The 23,212-nt window shown below is 36.1% G+C and overlaps 1 protein-coding gene across 1 annotated transcript in view; it reads right to left on the reverse strand.

Annotated features, from left to right (window-relative positions):
* Window positions 1–1,405: 1,405 nt before the first annotated feature.
* The window catches only part of LOC107555561 (N-terminal EF-hand calcium-binding protein 1), a 39,353-nt gene continuing 17,546 nt past the window's right edge, over window positions 1,406–23,212 (reverse strand). Inside the window, exons 6-13 of the mRNA XM_016238390.1 lie at window positions 18,666–18,802; window positions 10,678–10,799; window positions 9,933–10,009; window positions 9,466–9,519; window positions 7,281–7,393; window positions 2,230–2,307; window positions 2,003–2,094; window positions 1,406–1,882 (exon numbers count right to left, since the gene is read on the reverse strand). Of these exons, the coding sequence (XP_016093876.1) occupies window positions 1,854–1,882; window positions 2,003–2,094; window positions 2,230–2,307; window positions 7,281–7,393; window positions 9,466–9,519; window positions 9,933–10,009; window positions 10,678–10,799; window positions 18,666–18,802 (702 nt within the window). The 3' untranslated portion in view covers window positions 1,406–1,853. The remainder of the gene's footprint in view (window positions 1,883–2,002; window positions 2,095–2,229; window positions 2,308–7,280; window positions 7,394–9,465; window positions 9,520–9,932; window positions 10,010–10,677; window positions 10,800–18,665; window positions 18,803–23,212) is intronic.

Genomic DNA, 23,212 nt, shown 5'->3' on the forward strand with positions numbered 1-23,212 from the left:
ATATATATATATATATATATATATATATATATATATATAAACCTGATTTTTTTTAAAAAAGAAAAGGTTTGACCATTTTTGGAAGAAAAAAACTCATGATAGAGTATATACTAAACATAGAGAGAGAGAGAGTACAAAAGTACAAAAGGTCAGATTTTAATTTCAGTTTAGCTTTTCAACTCACATCATTAAACTGATTATATATTTGAAATATTTTGAATAGAGTTCTTCAGATTACTGGACCACACTGTATTTACAGAAAACTAGTTTAGCTTTGGTTCATTTATGCTTTTTCAATATGTAATGACCAGTTTTTGGAGCTTGAGATCATGTAATCCTGAGTCTTTCCATCCACTGGATGGCAGTGTTGATTCTTGAGCGATGGTGGCAGCCCTCAATGAGTCATCTGGCTCTGAGAAATAGTCTGGCACAATCAGTTCTCTCTCTCAGTGGACCAAGAAGAGCTTTCATATGCTGTCGCCATCTCCAAACTCCATATGATTACATGTAGAAAAATCCCAAGAGTGATTCAATGCAATACAAGCCAGAACATCTGCATAGAAACTTTATTAAAGGGGTCATATGATGCTTTTTTAAAGATCAGTATTTTGTGTATTTGGTGTAACAGAATATGTTGACATGCTTTAATGTTCAAAAAACATTATTTTTCAAATACTGTACATTATTGTAGGTCCTCTATGCCCCGCCTCTCTCAAACGCTTCGTTTTCTACAAAGTCCCTCCTTCCGACAAGCGCAGTCTGCTCTGATTGGCCAGCTGACCCAGTGCATTGTGATTGGCCGAACACCACAAGCACTCGTCGGAAATGCCACTGCCGTTTTTTATATTTAAATTATTTGCCACTGATGATTCAAACTCGAGTTTTGAGCAGTGTAGAGTAGCGCTTGTTGTTTGTTGTTTCTCTGATCACAAATGCAGACATGGTTTTATGTTTACGTAGCGCGATACGCAACGCGTAAAAAGACAGTATAAGTCATTATAATCAGTAATTAATTCCCCACTGGATGCAACAAATGCCTCGTTTGTAATGGGTTTTAATGTTTTTGTCTCGTCGCTCCGGCCGGGACATGGCATCACAATATGGTGAGGGGTGTAACATTTCCATCACACGCTTGAGGTATTCGGCCAATCACAACGCACTGGCTAGCTGACCAATCAGAGCACACCTCGTATTTTCAGAACGATGAGCTTTGTAAAAATCGACGAGTTTCAGAAAGGCGGGGAATAGAGGAGAAACAATAATGTACAGTATGTGGAAAATAATGTGTTTTTAACCTTAAACCATATAAACACATTGCATTACACCAAATACACAAAATAATGTTCTTTTTAGCAACATCATATGACCCCTTTAACCACTTGATACTACCTCCAAAACGTAAGATGAAAATTGTGGTTGGGTCACATTAATTTCATATGTTTATTCACAGCTGACAAACTACATAAAATACAACAGCAGAAGTATATATTTTCAAAGAAATGGTCATGTCAGGAACTCTTGATATGTTCAGGAATGATCACAAGAACTGCTACGAGAGGAGACACAGACCTGTGCTACAGACAGACTGACAGCACTCAACACTGTACTCTCACGGCACAGATGAACACTTATCTTATGCAACTCTGATGGGATTGGAGTGCTATCATCAGAACAAAGATCTCGTTGCTTTATTTGATATCCTCTACAGTTTACACTACTCGTATATAGCTAAGAATGTAACAAAATGGAAAGCAAGTGCTAGTCACTATGACTGATGACGGGGATGCAGATGTCAGTCCAGGCTTGTGTGGTCCTCATAATGTCTGCTGTCATCTAACGGGAGTCCAAGGATTCTAGTTATTGTTGAGGACCCACCATGATGCTGTGGAAATAAATTTATAAACATTTTTTATTATATATTTTTAATAAATTAATAATGTAAATTAAATAATATTAAAAATACTGTATTTTATTTTTAGAGAGGCTTTGTACTGTGGTTCACCTGGAACCAGCATAGTTGTCATAATCTCTGGCGTCTCTAAGAAATCCACATTGCCTCTCTGGAAGGTTTTGCTGTAATTGGTCTGCAGATGACTATAAATAGAAAACAAATAGGCTTTTTATCCAGTATTGCAATTCCTTGATTGCAATAAGGAATCTTTAGGACTGTATCAAAATTGAAGCTTGTGAGAAGTGGTTTGAATCAGTGAAAATGTGGGAGAGACTTACTTCTTCCACACGTTGCTTTGCTCCCAGAACTCATACAGTATGAAGCGGGATTCATTGGCAAGCCTCTGAACTGCAACACTGGCGAGAGAGCAGAGTCAGCGTAGGATTACTATCAAACGTGTTTGCTTAAACTGATTCTTTAGAGTTTCAAATACCTCTGATGGAAGCATTTAGACACTGGATGAAAGGAATGTTTTAACTAAAAGTTATTTATATTTGACCTAAAAATTATTTATTGAGCCCCATGTTGTTAGAAACCATCTTTTTCTGTGGAACTGGATAATTGAATGTGTGCCTGTGAATGTGAATGAGATTTGAAAGCTCATAGATTTACAGCACATAATGATTAAATAAAAACGTATTCAAGTTTAAATATTTATATTATATATCATTATATTAAATGCAATTAAATGCTGAACTTAAGAGTGCTTTTTTGAGGCACAGTAAGTAGGACTTAAAATTACATCTTTGTATGTAATTTCATAATTCTATTGTCTTTGAAATATGGTAAAAGTGTCAAATATACTGACAAGCATTTGTCATTTTAATAAAATAAATATACTTTAATGTAATTTCTAATTAAAATTGTGCCATGTATTATTTGTAAATACTCATCTATAATAATGAAGTTGCAATTTAATATACAGTATATTTACTTTAAATGTAACATTGATTAACACACTACATTTTAAATGTAACTTTACAAAGTATTTTACATGTTCTTGGTATGTTAGTCAACACACTAAAATAAGCACACTTAAAGGGATAGTTCACCCAAAAAATATAATTAACCCGTAAGACCTTCATTCATCTTCGGAACACAAATTAAGATATTTTTGATGAAATCCGAGAGCTTTCCGACCCTGCATAGAAAGCAAGGGAACTACCATGTTCAAGGCCCAGAAAGGTAGTAAGGACATAGTTAAAATAGTCCATGTGACATCAGTGGTTTAACCTAAATTTTTTGAAGCTACCAGAATACTTTTTGTGCGCAAAGAAAACACCGACAGGTAAGAGAAGAAATTGTTGAATAAAGTTGTTATTTTTGTTTTCTTTGCGCACAAAAAGTATTCTGGTAGCTTGAGTGACATTATGAAGTGAGTTTGGAGTAAAAATATGTTATTAAATGTGGTATTTTCACATGCTTTCAGATGGAGCAGCATTTACTTCACAGAGCCGTAGTTCACTGAGAAGCTCTGTGTAGTAAATTCTGCTCCATCTGAAAGCACGTGATGATGATTTCCTACTGATTACAGAACCGGCTTTTTTAACAAAATGCGCATGACAATCACATTCGATTAATCGTGCAGCCCTAGTCCTTACTACCTTTCTGGGCTTTGAACATATCAGTTGTGTTGCTGTCTATGCAATGCTATGTCAATGCAGATAAACGAAGGTCTTGCGGGTTTGGAACGACATGAGGGTGAGTAATTAATGACAGATTTTTAATTTTTGGGTGAACTAACCCTTTAAAGCACATGATTTAAAATGTACTTTTAAACGTAATTTGACACTATTGCAAAGTGAACTCTGTAAGTACACTTTAAAGTTATTTTATTTAAATTGTATCTTTTATCTTACAAAAACAGTTTTTATGAGGGGGGGGGGGCTTGTAAGATTTGAAGTACACAACAAGTGTACACTTGATACAAATAAGCACACTTGTTTGTCACAAGAGTTATGATACTTTTTTTTTTTTTTTTTTATGGAGCCCTAGTCCACATTCACTATTACTTAATGTAAAAGAGCAGCGTGAACATTCTACAGAACATCTCATGAGGGTGAGTAAATTATGTCAGCAAAATCGTTTTTGGGTGAACCATTCCTTTCATTAAAGGGATAGTTCACCCAAAAATGAAAATTATGTCATTAATTACTCACCCTCATGTCATTTCAAACCCGCAAGACCTTCGTTCCTCTTCGGAAGTCTCTTTTGTTTTTTCTTTTGCGCACAAAAAGTATTCTCGTAGCTTCGTATAATTACAGTTGAACCCCTGATGTCACATGGATTATTTGACCGATCTCCTTGCTACGTTTCTGGACTTGGGAACATTTCAGTTGCGTTGCTGTCTATGCCGGGTCAGACAGCTCTCAGATTCAATCAAAAATATCTTCATTTGTGTTCCGAAGATAAACGAAGGTCGTACGGGTTTGAAACGACATGAGGGTGAGTAATTAATGACAGAATTTCATTTTTGAGTGAACTAACCCTTTAACAAATAATGAGAATACTGGTAAGCCATCAAATCCTTCAGACAATGTTCTTGGCATAAAAGGTTGTCAGTGAGTCATTTGAGCTGAAGAGCTTGAAGCAAGTCAATTATTTCATAATACAAAACCAAACTCTTTCCCACTGTTAATTAGCCAATTAGTAAAAGCCAAATTAAACCAAACAAATGGTCCACCTTTATTAGACAACGTTGCAGAGAAAACAAGTGCTACATAATGTGATCACTGACATTTTTTTGATGTGTAAGTTAAAAGTCAAACCTGGACTGAGGGCTTGTAAACACATGCTCAAAGAAAAACGCAATTCGTTCACGGACGAACGGTAAGCTTGCTGACGTTGCACAGGCTCTGCCTTAGCAACTGGATGTCTTATCTTAAATATTTCTAAGTTTAATTGGATTATAACAGTAATAATAATAATTACAGTATTTCTTAGACACCACGCATGCAGAAAACAAGAGCCTCCAACTGTGAAACGAAACATCCAGTTCATCGAATTCAAACACATGGATTTGAATTTTGAATTCAGATCGCTTGGAGAACTGGCCTAGACTGACCCCTCACAAACAAAACTATATGCAAATGCACCAGACATTCACCCAGACGCCGTGGCAGTGTGAACTCACTGGAGGCAGCCGGTCTGGGTGCTGGCGCAGTCCATGTACTGCCGGAGAGCCAGACGAAACTCCTCTACTTCCTCCTCCAGCACTGAGAGCTGCCTCTGAACGATCAGGATGTGCTGGGAGGGAAGTCACAGAAGGGGCAGCAGTCAGAAAACATGATTCATATAGTATCTGAACCATGCGTTATTTACAAAAGTGTGCAAAACTGATCCTGGATCGGCTTTCTCTTGCAGTACATGAGAGGGTTGAGAGGCACTATAAAAAACTATTATAAAATATTGGTACGGTCTGTAAGATTTTTAATGTCTTTTATGCCTACCAAGGCTGCATTTATGTGATCAAAAACAGTAAAATTGAAAAATATGGTTATAAATTAAAATAACTGTTTTCTATTTGAATATATTGTAAAATGTCATTTCTTTCTGTGATGGTAAAGCTGAATTTTCAGCATCATTACTCCAGTTTTCAGTGTCACATGATGCTTCAGAAATCATTCTAATATGCTGATTTGATGCTCAAGAAACATTTCTTATAATCAATGTTGAAAATATTTGGGGGCTGCTAATTATATTTGTCATTTTCCAGGGTTCGTTGATGAATATAAATTAACTGCATTTATTTGAAATATAAATCTAATCTAATAGGAATCTTAAATGTATTTACTGTCAGTTTAAATCAATTTAATGCATTCTTGCTGAATAAAAGTATGAATTAATTTCAGACCCCAAACAGGTATTTGTGCGTGTGTGTGTGTGTGTGTGTGTGTGTGATAATAATAATAATAATAATAATAATATAATAGTTATTTATTTACATAATAATTATTTTATTTATTATACAGAACTTTTTGATGGAGCCCTAGTCCACATTCACTATTACTTAATGTAAAAGAGCAGCGTGAACATTCTACAGAACATCTCATGAGGGTGAGTAAATTATGTCAGCAAAATCGTTTTTGGGTGAACCATTCCTTTCATTAAAGGGATAGTTCACCCAAAAATGAAAATTATGTCATTAATTACTCACCCTCATGTCATTTCAAACCCGCAAGACCTTCGTTCCTCTTCGGAAGTCTCTTTTGTTTTTTCTTTTGCGCACAAAAAGTATTCTCGTAGCTTCGTATAATTACAGTTGAACCCCTGATGTCACATGGATTATTTGACCGATCTCCTTGATTAAAGGGATAGTTCACCCAAAAATGAAAATTATGTCATTAATTACTCACCCTCATGTCATTTCAAACCCGCAAGACCTTCGTTCCTCTTCGGAAGTCTCTTTTGTTTTTTCTTTTGCGCACAAAAAGTATTCTCGTAGCTTCGTATAATTACAGTTGAACCCCTGATGTCACATGGATTATTTGACCGATCTCCTTGCTACGTTTCTGGACTTGGGAACATTTCAGTTGCGTTGCTGTCTATGCCGGGTCAGACAGCTCTCAGATTCAATCAAAAATATCTTCATTTGTGTTCCGAAGATAAACGAAGGTCGTACGGGTTTGAAACGACATGAGGGTGAGTAATTAATGACAGAATTTCATTTTTGAGTGAACTAACCCTTTAACAAATAATGAGAATACTGGTAAGCCATCAAATCCTTCAGACAATGTTCTTGGCATAAAAGGTTGTCAGTGAGTCATTTGAGCTGAAGAGCTTGAAGCAAGTCAATTATTTCATAATACAAAACCAAACTCTTTCCCACTGTTAATTAGCCAATTAGTAAAAGCCAAATTAAACCAAACAAATGGTCCACCTTTATTAGACAACGTTGCAGAGAAAACAAGTGCTACATAATGTGATCACTGACATTTTTTTGATGTGTAAGTTAAAAGTCAAACCTGGACTGAGGGCTTGTAAACACATGCTCAAAGAAAAACGCAATTCGTTCACGGACGAACGGTAAGCTTGCTGACGTTGCACAGGCTCTGCCTTAGCAACTGGATGTCTTATCTTAAATATTTCTAAGTTTAATTGGATTATAACAGTAATAATAATAATTACAGTATTTCTTAGACACCACGCATGCAGAAAACAAGAGCCTCCAACTGTGAAACGAAACATCCAGTTCATCGAATTCAAACACATGGATTTGAATTTTGAATTCAGATCGCTTGGAGAACTGGCCTAGACTGACCCCTCACAAACAAAACTATATGCAAATGCACCAGACATTCACCCAGACGCCGTGGCAGTGTGAACTCACTGGAGGCAGCCGGTCTGGGTGCTGGCGCAGTCCATGTACTGCCGGAGAGCCAGACGAAACTCCTCTACTTCCTCCTCCAGCACTGAGAGCTGCCTCTGAACGATCAGGATGTGCTGGGAGGGAAGTCACAGAAGGGGCAGCAGTCAGAAAACATGATTCATATAGTATCTGAACCATGCGTTATTTACAAAAGTGTGCAAAACTGATCCTGGATCGGCTTTCTCTTGCAGTACATGAGAGGGTTGAGAGGCACTATAAAAAACTATTATAAAATATTGGTACGGTCTGTAAGATTTTTAATGTCTTTTATGCCTACCAAGGCTGCATTTATGTGATCAAAAACAGTAAAATTGAAAAATATGGTTATAAATTAAAATAACTGTTTTCTATTTGAATATATTGTAAAATGTCATTTCTTTCTGTGATGGTAAAGCTGAATTTTCAGCATCATTACTCCAGTTTTCAGTGTCACATGATGCTTCAGAAATCATTCTAATATGCTGATTTGATGCTCAAGAAACATTTCTTATAATCAATGTTGAAAATATTTGGGGGCTGCTAATTATATTTGTCATTTTCCAGGGTTCGTTGATGAATATAAATTAACTGCATTTATTTGAAATATAAATCTAATCTAATAGGAATCTTAAATGTATTTACTGTCAGTTTAAATCAATTTAATGCATTCTTGCTGAATAAAAGTATGAATTAATTTCAGACCCCAAACAGGTATTTGTGCGTGTGTGTGTGTGTGTGTGTGTGTGTGATAATAATAATAATAATAATAATAATAATATAATAGTTATTTATTTACATAATAATTATTTTATTTATTATACAGAACTTTTTGAGTCACAGTTAAGAGATGTCAGATCAACACTATTCCAGAATGAATCCAAGAGGGTCAAATAGGGCTTGATGGGGACGGATTAAAACATGACTAAAACATAAAATTCCCACCTATGGTGCTGTGACTCAGACTGGTGTGAGAATAAAGAGAAACCCCTCAGGTCTCGAGCGTCAGGTAAAGCCATGAAGACGTGCGTCATAATTGCTGCTTTTTATAAAACAAGATGTTGACAGGTGAATGGGAGCTGAAGAGAACAGGAAGTGAGAGTTCGTACCCTGCAGGACATGGTGACCTCTCCACGGGCCCTGTACTATTGCCATTTCCCATCTTTCACTAACTAACTCTCTCTACAAATACACCCAGAGGAAAATGCATTTTGTTTCAATGCTGTTTGTGTGTAATGCATCCCAATCTATAATATTCCCATATTTATCTGCTACAAATGAATGTAACGTCAAGTAGAAAGAGTTTCCTTTATAAGTATCCTCACATCAAGGAGATCTGTTTTGAACAAAATCAGTCCTATTAACATAAAACACAGCTGAAGTAAGACTTGAACGAATGAAAATATCAATGAAAGCAATGAAATAATACAGATGAATTAGCAATGCTGAAATCATTATTCCATGCATACAGTTTGTGAATGTCATGGTCTGTTTAGATAACCGACAAATGACAAATTGATGACAGACTATTTAACTTCAGCCTTGAAATAGAGTTTCATTGACCATAGAGAGATAAATGCTTCCTCATTTGGATGTATGAGAATGTGAAACATACGAATGCAATAAAACAGACCTGAAATATCGCTCATTATAAACCGACTGCTACAAATCCCAGAAAGATCACAAATTTGCTTGTGCAAAGGATGTTTGCAAGGTGTTCATAAAAGCCTTGTGAAATAGGATGGGAGTCTTATTTGAAAAAGGAACTACTCATTTGTGTGTCATTTTATACTTCAGCATGTCCAATATAATGTTGTATTGTGTCTCTGTCGGCAGTCACGCATAACTGTGTTTACAGCCAGTCTCCGCAGGGGTCCGGGTACCACTCTTCTCCTGTCGTTCACAAGCACAGAATCACAGACATACAAACCACCTATTTATAGTACTGTATGTCGTCAGCATCTTGTGAGCCTCAGAGAAAAGCTCTCTCAAAGTACTGTGCAAAAGATGGCAGAGGAAGAGTGATAGACAGAGAAAAAAGGAAATCAAAAAGAATAACTTGGAACTAGTTTCTCGATCCCCACTGTTTCCTAGACGGCAGGCGTCTGTGGTCTCTGTGAATGATTTTCTGAGAATACAGTGACATACAGGGTGACCATAAATGACTTACTGATTTGGTGGAACTTCCCAACACCTCTTCTTCCACCGGCTCCAAACGCAGTTCCTATGAAAGAAACACAAGTCATTTTGTGTTCATTTTGTATTTTGCATTCAAAAAATTAAACCTGCTTTTAGGAGAATAATTTTTTAATAATAAGTATATTTTAAGGATATTTTACCTCAAAATTTGTATTACCGTAATGCAAGAAATATAATTCATAGGGTAATGCGACAATCTCGTTCTCATTACTGTAATTTTTTCTCAATAGTGATTTTCATTAGATTCTCATTAGTGTAATGCAATTACATATTTTATTAATTATAATTATGTATTTTATAATATGACTATATGACTTAAGACATATTCTTGACAGGTTTTACCCTCAAATGAATTGTAAAGTTAGAAGGATGATTGATGACAGAGAGAGAAAAAGCATTATAATGAGAAAGACAGAAATCATTTGTGTAGCCTGATGCCTTTTTCTCAAGACGGTCGATCAGCTTTTGCAGTCTGTTGATCTGAGTTATCCATTGATTGTCCTCTTCATACAGACCTGCAGAAACACACAAATACAGCTCTCTCTCTTGCTCTCTTGCCATAATACTCTAGGACTGAATGTAACTGAGTTGGGATCAAACAAACTGTATTGGGAGAGTTTATTTTGGCAGTGTGTTTTATCACATGCTCTCTAAAGGATTGCTTTTTAATTTTTCAATGTCCTTATCAAATTTTCTATCAGGAATATTCACTTTTAAATTGTGTCAAAATTCAAACTATATAGAAATAATAAAATGGAAAAAGAATCTATTAAATAGCCATATTACTACAATAATGTAATAATTTAGTTCCCTTTAAAAGGTTCTAGACCAGGGTTCCTCAAATCTTGCCCTGGAGGTCCAATGCGCTGCAGAGTTTAGCTCCAGCCCTGATCAAACTCAGCTACCTGTGATTTTCTAATGATCCTGAAGTCATTGATTAGCATGCTCAGATGTGTTTGATTAGGGTTAGAGCTAAACTCTGCAGGAAAGTGGATCTCATGGGCCAGATTTGAGGATCCCTGGTCTAGACTGTCCTCTTCTTTCTCTGGAGTCTCTCCCATAGTCGTTCTTCACAATCCCTCCTACTTAAACTTCTTTCCAGATCTGCTGTCAGCTGCATGCCCACTGGGTGTGCGTATGTGCCCTTTTCTTCCTCCAGAACACTGAGGCTCATAATAATCACCTGAATTGACAAGGTTCAGAAGTGGGTTGTTCGGAGACAAGCTGTTATTCCTTTGAAGTCTTCGATTAGATCTCCTTCCTGACCACTGAATAGGCAGAACCTCTGGCTTCACAGGCCCCTGTCTGTGATCAAAACCGCACACACACAAACACACAATGCAGATGCTCATGAATGAGAGTAACATGCTTTTTCCCTCATATGCTCATCTCTTTAGTAGAAGCTGATTATTCTGCCCAGGGAATGGGAGGTCAAAAATAACTATAAACATCATATATGGCTGACTGATAAATATCCTTCAGTAATTTAACACCCATCAGAAGCAATAATTTGCAGAATAGATTTGATATAGTACTTTATACAATATTGGAGTAACAGAATATGTTGACATGCTTTAATGTTCAAAAAAACACATTCTTTTTCAAATACTGTACATTATTGTAGGTCCTCTATGCCCCGCCTCTCTCAAACGCTTCGTTTTCTACAAAGCCCCTCCTTCCGACAAGCGCAGTCTGCTCTGATTGGCCAGCTGACCCAGTGCATTGTGATTGGCCGAACACCACAAGCTCGCGTCGGAAATGTAACGCCCCTTTCCATAATCACGAGCTTCAGCTTTCAACATAAATGTAAAGACAGTACATAATGTCCTTAGTTTTACCATATTTCAAGCACGAAAGGGGAACAGAGTCAGACACAGTGATGATGCTCGTATGTATTTGCAGTACACAAGCCACGATTAAGAAAGCGAACTCCACTGTGACCCTGTCTCTCTCTCACACACACACACACATGCACACAACGCGATACTCTACACAGCGCAAAACTCTGCATTTGAACAGTCAATAGCAAATACTTAAACTATTAAGAAAACATACTTACAGTCACTGATTCAGAAGCGCCAGATTGTCATAGCCCATTTTATTTAGAAATAGCCTTTGCACAGCCAGCCTTGTATGCTACTCTCCTAGGTTCACAAAACTGTCATCCATAAAATGCGTTGCACAAATTCGAACATCTGGGTTGTGCTGTTCTGTTGTAAATAAATCTTAACCAATGATTCCTCATTGCATCTACTTCCGGAAGGCCAAATAAAGTGCTTTTGCTTTCGCACTGAATCACAGTGTCTCCCTGACATGGCTGCATCAACACTACTGCTGTTCCTGAAACCACACCTTCTTTCTTTGCGTGAACATTTGGGCAGCATTACGCAAATATTTCCACATCGTGACGTAGAGATGTGGGGGCGTGTTTGAATGAGGCATGAATTTAGCCCGGTCTGGATCAGCCTTCTCTTTTAGATTGAATAAATCCTTTTGTGGGAGACTTTGAGCTTTCTAACTCTGCAGATCATATACATGCACAAATAGCTACATAACACACTAAAGAAAAGGAAAAATAGAAATCGCCATGACCCCATTAAACATGAAAAAACTGTCAGTGTCACTATCAATGAGAATTACGACTTCATTTCTACTGCAAAGCAGCCATGGACCAATGGTATTTCAAATGTGTTTACCAGCTGGAACAAACTTTTCTGAAACGTTTCGAACTCCTGAAACAAACTTCTTTTTGGCCTGATTTTGTTTGAAATGACATCCCACCAGTACTGTTCATTCATAGATTTCGCTTCAAATGTATCAGGGCCTTTAGACTGAAACAGCAGGTTTTCAATAAAGAATCCTGCTGAAGAGTTTCCAACAGTTTTGGTGCCGTGACCTGGATAGAGCTTCTCATTTAACATCGCTCAAACCTTTTCAGCTAAACTACGATTTGGTGAGTGTTACTCTATGCAAAGTACCTCTACAGAGAATTCCTACAGTTGAGACTTCACTCTTAAAAATTAAAGTTCTTTACTGGCATCAATGGTTCCATGACGAATCCTTAACATCCATGGAACCTTTCCATTCCCCAGAAAGGTTCTTCAAAAGGTTCTTCAGATTTGTAAAATGTTCTTTACGCGAAGAAAAAATTATTTGTTAAAGAAATGATCACTGAAAGTGTACTAAGAATTTACTTTATCCATAGCACAAGAACAAGAACAAAACAAACAAATCCACACTCAAGTATCCTGTCTTACTGTAAAGATGGGCTGTAATAAGATAAAATATGATTTAAAAGAACAACAGTCAGATTTGCTGTCTTTCTGTACACAAGGGGACATTGGCAATACTGCATTGGAGGATGAAGTGAGTGGAGTGAGATAAAAGGCTAGAGTAGAAGAGGTTGATACTGGTCCATCTGAAACTCCCATAGACCAGCAGGAAACCATCAATAAAGCAGTAGATCCTGAAGCAATAGAAAGAATAGCTTAAAGTTTGCCATCACCATATCATAGTCTTTTTCTTGTGGTTGTGGTGCACCATAGCGTTACGGTGTCCATCCAAAGATGGTTCAGGTCCCTCTATAATTGTAAGTCTATAGGTTTATTTCATTTATTTTATCGTCAATAATAACACCTCCTCTCAGCAAGCTGCATAATTTGAAGTATCATTCTTGTCCATAGTACAAACAGTGTGGGATGTATACCTAAATAATTAGTATTATGGGTTTCTTGAAATCCTTAAACCGTCATATAAGAAATACTCATTCTTGCCTTTAAAAATGTGTTATATTCTTACATTATGAAGGGCTCTTCACTACAGGAAAAGCTAAAATGCCTATGCTAATAGCATTCATACGTTGCATCTAATTGAATTGCATTAGCAGAAACACGGTCTATTCACATGCAAATGATTCTTCAACATTTTCATCCAGCATCAAAACGCAGTTCTTCAACATCACGACTACACTGATGCCTCTTTGCTTGTGCAAGACCTTTCTGCCCTGCTCCTCATGCTACCAATTAAAATGTACAAAATCTGTCAGCAGGTTTCTTACATGTTGTCAGAAGGGTTTCTTTGTATACTGTTTTTGCTATTAGTAATTTTAATGTTGTATATAAGAGATTACTTTGCGTGATGGTGGTTTATGTTTGTTCTGTATTACAAAGGTCTCTGGACAATTTGATTCTGATTGGTCAATCAGGACATGGAGCATTATACAAATGGTTTTGTTTAACAATAAAGTATACAATTCATGATTATCCATAGCAGCTTGTTCAATGCCTCTTTCACATCTTGTCTCACTCTACAGTCTCACTCCAAGACAAATACTTTAAGCCCTGTAATTGCAGCATTTTGTGACTTCTTGTACGCATAAATGGACTTCAGTACTAATTTTATGGTGAGCATAAACCTTTTAGATGATGACGGATTGCCAAGTTAAAGCAAGAAAACACTGCTTGGAAAAAGATGAAAGCAGTCTGAAAAAAATTACACTGTAACACTGTGATCAATATTTAGCTAATTAATCCATAGAAAATGAACTTTTAATTGCAGATTATTAATAATAGATTAATATTGTGATATTATACATTGGTTTGCATTGCAGAAGCTTTAAGCTAATCTACAAGTAATGTATTAATATATATATATTTTTTATTATTTATATTTACTAATATTTTTAAATATCAATCTACAAGTCAAATATTAATATTTTGAATAATATATTATTTAAATTTCATAATAATATTTTATCTGTATATTTACTGACTGACCGACCGACCGAACGAACGAAGAATTCAGATGCAAAAACCTCTAAGTCTGTCTGGGATTTTTCTTTTAAATTAGCATTTTGAGGCTTCTATGAAAATAACATTGGACTTTTTTGAAAATAAGGCATTCAATAACTGACTAATAACCTTCTCTTTGCAATTAAATTGAAATTACTGAACCTAAACATAGGAGCCTGATAAAAATGCTCATTTAAGAGTCAAAATCTCAGAAGGACTTTTTGCATCTGAAGTCTTCAAATAAATAAATATTATATGATACAGTTATTATTTATCTATTTATTTATGCAAGTATGTAGCCATAAGTAGAATAATGTACAGTTATTATCACAAAATAATCCCATTTAGTCTGAGACCATCCTGGTCATCCGGTTAGGGTTTATTTTGCCATAATGACCACCTGATTGTACAGTAGTACCCCTTACTTTTATGATGAAGTAATCATGTGCCATCAGCCACTCAAAAAAATATGATATGTTATGAACTGAATACCATTTTACTATTCAGTTGTGGAATTATAAATTATATCTATTGTTCGGCTGTTCTCGAGCAGCAGAGGAATGCTGCATCTATTTTAACTCTTGAGACAATGAAATACATGTAGGTAGGCAGGTGTCAAAATTAAGGCTCGGTTGGTTGCTCACTATCCCTAAAGACACTGTTGCACAACGCACGTCCTGAGGGAAGCTTACCCTCCGCGGTTAAAAATGGCTCACAACTGCATCAGCACGCTGAAATCAGAAGCAAATGAATCGGCAAGAGCCACACAGGTGATTAAAACTGAGCTGGAGTCACATCCACACATCTGCATGAACCCTCAGAACTGACCAACTGTTCTACAGAGACCAGCCTCTTTTTAAACAGGAAAGTATATGAAAATGACGCAGTGTGAAAAACAAAAATGGAGGTATATCAGCAGCAGTGCTGTTTCCTAATGGCTGGTAATGGTCTACTTCGCACACATAGATGAAAGCAGTGCTGTGGATGGGGTGAGCGTTCCTGTGAGCTCTGGATTCAGATTCGGGCTCATCTCCCCTGTTTCATCCCTGTGTGCGTGCTGCTCCTCAGAGAGCCTGACTCGACGCTTCAGACAGAATAGAGAATGGACCACGCTATTTCAATTTGTTCTGGCCACCAGCCACTTTCAGCACATCTAACGCAGTGGGAATCCATCAGCATAAAATGAGCTGGCCATATAACGCCAGGCCTCGCCATCTCAAAGCCTTTAGGCTCAAAATGTCTATACACTTTCTAAAATACACTAATGTTATGAAACTCCACACTGTCAACTGTGACACAAAAGCATGGTGATATAAGAGGTTACACACGTGTAGCCATGTGAAGACATGCACAGGTCTGTGCTTGAAAAAATGATGAAAACTCTCCTTAAAGGGATGGTTCACTCAAAAATGGAAATACTGTCATCTTTTATTCACCCTAATGTTGTTCCAAACCCTATGATTTTATTCTTTCATGGAATATAAAAGGAGAAATGTAACACTTCTCACTTCCATTTTTCTGAATGTAAATGATGGACTGCTCTTCACTTGTGAAAAGTATGCTTAATTGTATTGCATGTGCACTTGTAGTGTACTTTAAATGTTAAAAGTATATCTCTTAAACTGTAATTGCATATAATAACATATAAATGAAATAAAAGGCCACTTAAGTACACTTCATGAATACTTTCATGAATGTTTCTTAACAGATAAAAGATAAAAAGTGCATTTTGTAATAATATAAAAAGAAAGGTTTTACTGTAAAGTATATTTTAAATCATTATGTTTTAATCTTTTGTCACTTGATTAATAGTGTGTTATTCAATATCACATTTAAGGTTAATATATTTTAAATGCACTAAATTGCAACTTCAACATTACAAATGTGTCATTACAAATATATTTAAATACATGATATGGTTTCAATAGAAATTACATTAAAGTATATTTTAGTTTACCATAAATGCTTGTCAGTGCACTTTAACCGTATTTCAATAATGATAGAAATAATTATGAAATTAGAGATTAAGAGGTACTCTAAATTTCAGCTGATTGCATTTTATATAACAAATAACATGCAATTAAGTGTCTGAAAACATAACATTCAGTTAACAGAATAAGTGTTTATGCTTTTTTTTTTTATATAGAGTGCCTTTTTGGATCTTGACAGGTCCTGGTCATTTCACTGTATTTAACAGAGCAGCATGAACATTCTGCCTGAACTATCCCTTTAACTGTGTAAATATGTGCTCTGTAAAAAAATCATCCAACCGAGATAAAGGTCAGAGGGGACTTGGCATGGCAGGAGTGGAGATATTTAGAGTGTGCTCATGGGATTGTGAGTGAGGCTGCAGACTTGGTACAGCTGTATTAGCAGCGTAGATCAAGATCTGTGATAGGCTGACTGAAAACGACTTGTGAGGACTGAAAGATGGAGAGATCAGTCCAAAGCCAATGCCACTGAGATATTTCCAACGTGAAATAATTGAAAATGCCTTTGTACCAAATTTGTACTAAAAACTATGGCTGTCAAAATTATGATTACTCTCCTAATTTTCTGATTAAACATGAATTAATGTGATGATTTAGCATTAAACAATTACATTTAGTTTGGTAAATGTATGTAAAAAACGTACTGGTTATTATTTATTTTAATAAATTATTTTGGTAACACTTTTCAATAAGGTCTCTTCTGTTAACATTAATTAATGCATTATCTAACATCACAATGAGCAATAATTTATTAACAATGTTTCAGCATTTATTAAGCTTTGTAAATGTTAGTTAACAAAATAAAGTAAAATAAAAAAATTAGTAAAATAAAATTGTTGTTTGTTCATGGTAGTTTACAGTGCATTAACTAATGCTAACAGATAGAACTTTTGATTTAAAAAATAATACTAGGATTAATAAATGCAATAGAAGTATTGTTCTTTATTCATTCAAGTTATCTAATATATTTAACTAATGCTAACACATGGGAATTTATTGTAAATTATTTCTATATCATAACTTATATTTAACTATATTTTATGACAGTCCTATTAAAACTAAATAAATACCATGACAGAGTTCACCTCTGAAAAGAAGAAAGATAATACTTAATGTAACAAATTTAAAGTGATAGTTCACCTACAACTGAGTAGGACAGATTTTAGAGTCACATATCCTCAGACTGTATTAAGTACCATGAAGAACTATTTTTTTTTTAAATATATAAAATAACAGATTATAGAAGCTCAAATTAAACACAGGAAAGGCTGAAGCCCCCCTAAATAGTGTCTATAACTGCCTCTGTTTTTAATAATAACTGCAATAAATGCTGTATATTTCAGTGGTGCACAGTTATTAAGTTAGACACACTGTATCACCTGCAGAGGCGATATAGAGGTCATTTGAATTGACCAATTAATTAGGATGCAACTGGCTATATCAGAGCCAGAGTGTTTTTTGTCTCTGACAGTCAAAAAAAGAAAAGGAAACACTTCCTTTTAAAACCCAACCTAAGCATATCCTTCATTTCTTTAGGCCAGCTGCTCCAACTAATTTTCTTGAGATCATAAGGTGAACGGAGCAGCACAGCTGCTGCACACTGAGAGGGAGGAGAGGTACTGGGCACATTGTGACACACACACACATACGTGCATATACAGTCTCAGGCATGCAGCTCTCTCTAGCATGCAATCATCCAGGAGCTGGAACAAAACAGCTCATTTTGCAGTCTAAATTCTACGCTCTATAAGGAGCTGCTGACCCCCACGACGGGCCATGCAGCAGACCCTCCTCATCACACAAACCCAGTGAGTCAGAGACGCTGTGAGTTCAAAATGAGCTGCTAATCAAGCACAACACACATGCACGCGCACACACAGGTTCTGTTGCTTCTGTGATGGTTTAAACTGGCATCCGTCCCCTTTCTGCACAAAAACAAAGGCCTGGGTCAATGGTCTGCTTGTTACCTGGTCTATTGACAATCAATGCCACTGATGCTCTAGATATTCAATCTGTGTCACAGTCTAGCCACAATGAAAGCACCCAAACAGCATTTAAAATCTGAATTCAATACTGTAATATGTGATTTGCATAAAGTCGAATATACAGTGGGTACGGAAAGTATTCAGACCCCCTTAAATTTTTCACTCTCTGTTATATTGCAGTCATTTGCTAAAATCATTTAAGTTCATTTTTTGAATACTTTCCGTACCCACTGTATCTCAATGTTATGATAATATCACCACTTGCTCTGTTCTGCTGTCGCAGACAATCCCCTGAAAGAGCCAGACGTTCAGCCAAAGACAATGAATTGAAAATATCCACTCATCTTCTGCTCACTCCACATGTACAGTAGAAACTGTATGTTTAACAAAATCTGGATGGCTTGCCTCTCCTGCCGGGTCTGTTCGGCTGTGGTCTCCATGGCACACTCCAGAGATCTCTGGAGAGAGTGCAGCTGACTGGTGGTCTCCTTCAACAGGAAACGTGTCACAAACTGCTCCAGATGCGTGGCCTCTTGATAGTCCTGCAGATTAAAGACAGAGGTTTCATTATCACGGCTGCTCTAGAATGAGCTTTGAACATACACTGGCATTTTAGACACACTAAAATATGAATGAATGCTAATTTGGTAACACTTTATAATAAGTATCCACTAATAAAGTACTTACAAATAATTTGCAAACAATTAGTTTATAGTTAATTCATAGTTTATAAACTATAGTTAATACATTAATAGACTCTATACAAATAGTGAGTTCTTCATTCATTGTCACTGTAATTAACTTAATTATTTTTGTTTAATTAGCTTATATGTAAAGAGTTATATAATGCTTTCTTAACTTATTAAGCATAAATTGTTCTCACTTTAGATTAGGTCACGGAAAATGGGAAAATGTCATTAATTAAGTGCTTTTAACAAACCTTTACCTTTACTTTTACTTTTACATACAGTATATGTGTGTGTGTGTAAATATATATATATATATATATATATATACCCCTCGGTCCATTTGGTCCATGCACCAGTTGCACCCCCCTAAGGACGTCCCTTTCTAAGTGTTTGTGGAGGTATGTGCAATACAGGTATACGTGACCGAAACAGTTCATGCATCATGGCTTTCAATTTAGGAATATAACTATATCTCAAACTGGAGTATCTCAAACCTCTCTATCTTTTTGGACGAGATTTTATTTCACATCCGCAGCCTCACATCACCACCTCTATAATTATGTTGCGCGCTAAAGCAACCGTGTTCTGTCACAAAGAAAAGCCATTATTAAAGCCAAGAGCATCCCTCAGCTAACAGGACACATAATTCTTCTGAACATCCAGTTATGAAACAGGTGCTGCTCACCATGTCTATTATGAACTTGCTCAAGACGTTGACAGTCACAAATCCAACAGATCCACCAACACATGTGTATTTGCAAAGACAGTTAAACATACAGACCTTTACGATAACCTCAGCATGAATCACTGCAACCAAGACCTGCATAACCTGAAGCTGTTTAACAAGCAGCAAACATCACTAATCTTTCCTTCCAGTGTCGGTGCTTGCTTGAACATTTTACACAACAGCCAATCACGTAACCACACATTCAAGCAATCAATACAAAGTGTCTGCAGCATGGGGAAAAAAACGAATAAATCACAATTAAATTCTTCAGAACAATCATATTGATTGTGATAAAAATACATGCATTAATTTTGCTCTGCAGAGACATATTTAATGCCCTTTTTAGCAAAAAATAAGCCAACCAATAAATACATAAATCATATTCCATTGTTTTCAATGACAAGCTGTAATAAAAGTTTGAAGCTGATGTGTGATGCTGTAAAATGACTAAATGAGATACTATAAGGTAAGTGACTCATGTTACAAAGATGTCATTCTTATAAAAAACATAATTTGGAGATAAAATCATCAATATAAAAACAATATGTTTAATATTTGAGCTATAAATCTGTCATGACTCCACTTGAAGGCAAGAGATATTGGCTGGATGATATGAGCGCTCACAGTATGATGTTCATAAGTGTGGTTGCTGTTTATAGAGGCCTGTCCTCCTGAGGGCAGAGACCACATTGCATCACAGCAGCTGGTTTGCACACCCACTTGTGGCCTTATGCAATAAATACAACACTATTTGTTGCCATACACAATCACTATCTGTGGTTGCTCATGATTAAAGAAGCTTGTGCAATAGAGACGCGCACATTATCAAGTGGTGTGAAGAGAGAGCTCAAAGAAAATTCCTTTGCTAACACCTTGTTTTTTTTCTCTATCCCCACAAGTTAGAATGATTATGATTTGGCTACTCATAATCAGTCTTTGCATTCATAATCACAAGAGTAAATTAAAAGCATTACCTTTCTTAAATATGGACATGTACAGTTTTCTTTCCTATTCATTGTGAACACATTTTCTATTGAAACAAAAAGTCAGGTACAATTGAGCTTGCTTCTTTAAACGAATAATTAGGCAAATAAATTATAATTATTTAATGTGTGTGTTAGCTTGGTCCATTTTCCCAAAATAGAGAACTGTATTTTAAGCAATGTGGTAAAACAACATTTCATTAACTTTAATATACACTAGCTATATATATATATAAAGAAATTAATATTTGTATTTATCAATGATGTATTAAATTGATCAAAAGTGACAGTAAAAACATTTACTATATTAATGTTACAGATGAAATGATTTGCATTTCAAATAAATGCTGTTATTTCGAAACATCCTGAAAAAAATGTATCACAATATTCACAAAAAAATATTAAGCAGCACAACCTTTTTCAACACTGATAATAATAAGAAATTATTCTTGAGTGTCATGTGACCCTAAAGACTGGAGCAATGATGCTGAAAATTCTGCTTTTACATCACAGGAATAAATGACATTTTAAAACATATTAAAATAAACACATTTATTTATAATTGTAATAATATTTCGCAATACTACGGTTCTTATAATATTTTTCGAAAAGGATACAGCCTTGGTGAACGCAGATGACTTTCAAAAACACAAAAAATAATACAGATGAATTCAAAGCTAAATTGAAAATCACAGTTTTGATTTCACGGTGGCTTTTTTAATGTTCATAGCATGGCAGATGTCACTGAACAGTAATTCATAATTTTTTCATTTATTTTGTGGCCAGAAATGTGTTATATATATTTTATGGTTAGTGGATAGTGCTGTAAATTATAACCAGTGGCGATATTTATAATTGTAATAATATTTCGCAATACTACGGTTCTTATAATATTTTTCAAATGAATGCAGCCTTGGTGAACGCAGATGACTATCAAAAACACAAAAAATAATACAGATGAATTCAAAGCTAAATTGAAAATCACAGTTTTGATTTCACGGTGTCTTTTTTATTGTTCATAGCATGGCAGATGTCACTGAACTGTAATTCATAATTTTTTCATTTATTTTGTGGCCAGAAATGTGTTATATATATTTTATGGTTAGTGGATAGTGCTGTAAATTATAACCAGTGGCGATTCAAAAACTACACAATTGTTTAAATATTTTAAGGACAGCAAACAGAGACATTCAAATTATGTCTGTTCTACTCCATCTTCTCGCACTATTTCTCTCTTTGAGGTTCAATATTGGTCTCTAAATGAGAAGTGTTATTCCTCATGCTCTTTGAACATTGCAAAACAGTATCAAATCACATGAAATTCTGGCTGAACAAAAACAGCACCCGTCAACGCACCTAAAACTTTATACCATGCAGTGATAAAACAATCAATTGCAATTTGCACCTCTCTCTCATCATCTTCAGCAGACGGTCACTTCTCATTCATGTGAGGATTTGTTTTTACTGCTCTTTTGCTCACAGTAATGCTGAAGGTTTAGAGGCGTACACTAAAACACAGAAGCAAATGCCCGTAGTCTTTCACAAAAAAAAAAGTCCCATTTAACTCGTTAATCGTGTTTCACTTCCTCTGTCTGCCTCACTAATCAAGCGATATTATGAAATGACACAGCACTGCCCTTCATGCCGACGACTCCATTTCGGAGACGCTCACATGCATTAAGTGACATGTCTGCTGGGCCTGGAGTCAGCGCTTGGCTAATTCATTATCTGTGCGAGGCAGCAGACAGTCTCGGTTAAATGGCTCGGCGGGAACTGATGCACGCAGCTCATACCTGCGTGTTCCTCGGTGAACTGTGCCAATTACTGACATCAGACGCTCGGCAAGATAAGCGCTGCTGTTCAGACCAGAATGTCAGTGCTGATAACCACCGACAGCACTGCACATCTATAAGAGTAAGACAGCAGCCAATAACCCAATCAATACATCTGTGAGCAGATCATCCTGTGTTTCACATGAGAGATGCAATCTAGTAATCTCTTTTTTATGTGTCTTTTGTGTTCATGAGTCTAATATAAAAACTGTTTTGAAGATAATAATTACTGTGGTGCAATAACCAAAGTCCCTTTAAGACAAGTCATTTCACTCGGCGGCCATCTTTGAAACGGCTCTCGGGCGTGCAAGTGCAGCTCTTATCTCTTTGAATGGGGAAACATCAAATTCTCCAAAACTGTTCGCCAAGCTTACGATTAAATTTCATATTTGAAATCACCAAAGAAATCTAACAACAACCGTCTCATAAATGTTGTTTCTTATGCTCCAATAGCATTAAAAAACGTATTTTTCAGGCTAGACAAGCCAATGCGCATGCGCAGTCCTAAGCGCACGTCTCCAGAATGCTGACTGTTTCTATAACAACCGGGACCGGCAGCTCCAGTGATGAGATGATTTTACCGATAAGTGATTGGCTCTTTTATTCAGAAGGCGGGGCTTCCTTCGATCGAGCGGCCATATTGAGTGTTGCATTTTTCCCCATTCAAAACTATACGAGTGACACGTCTTGGGTATCCTTTAGTCTTTGGCAATAACCAAGC

The sequence above is a fragment of the Sinocyclocheilus grahami genome, unplaced genomic scaffold (genome assembly GCF_001515645.1).
Source record: "Sinocyclocheilus grahami isolate Dianchi unplaced genomic scaffold, SAMN03320097.WGS_v1.1 scaffold538.1, whole genome shotgun sequence".
Classification (NCBI taxonomy): Eukaryota; Metazoa; Chordata; class Actinopteri; order Cypriniformes; family Cyprinidae; genus Sinocyclocheilus; species Sinocyclocheilus grahami.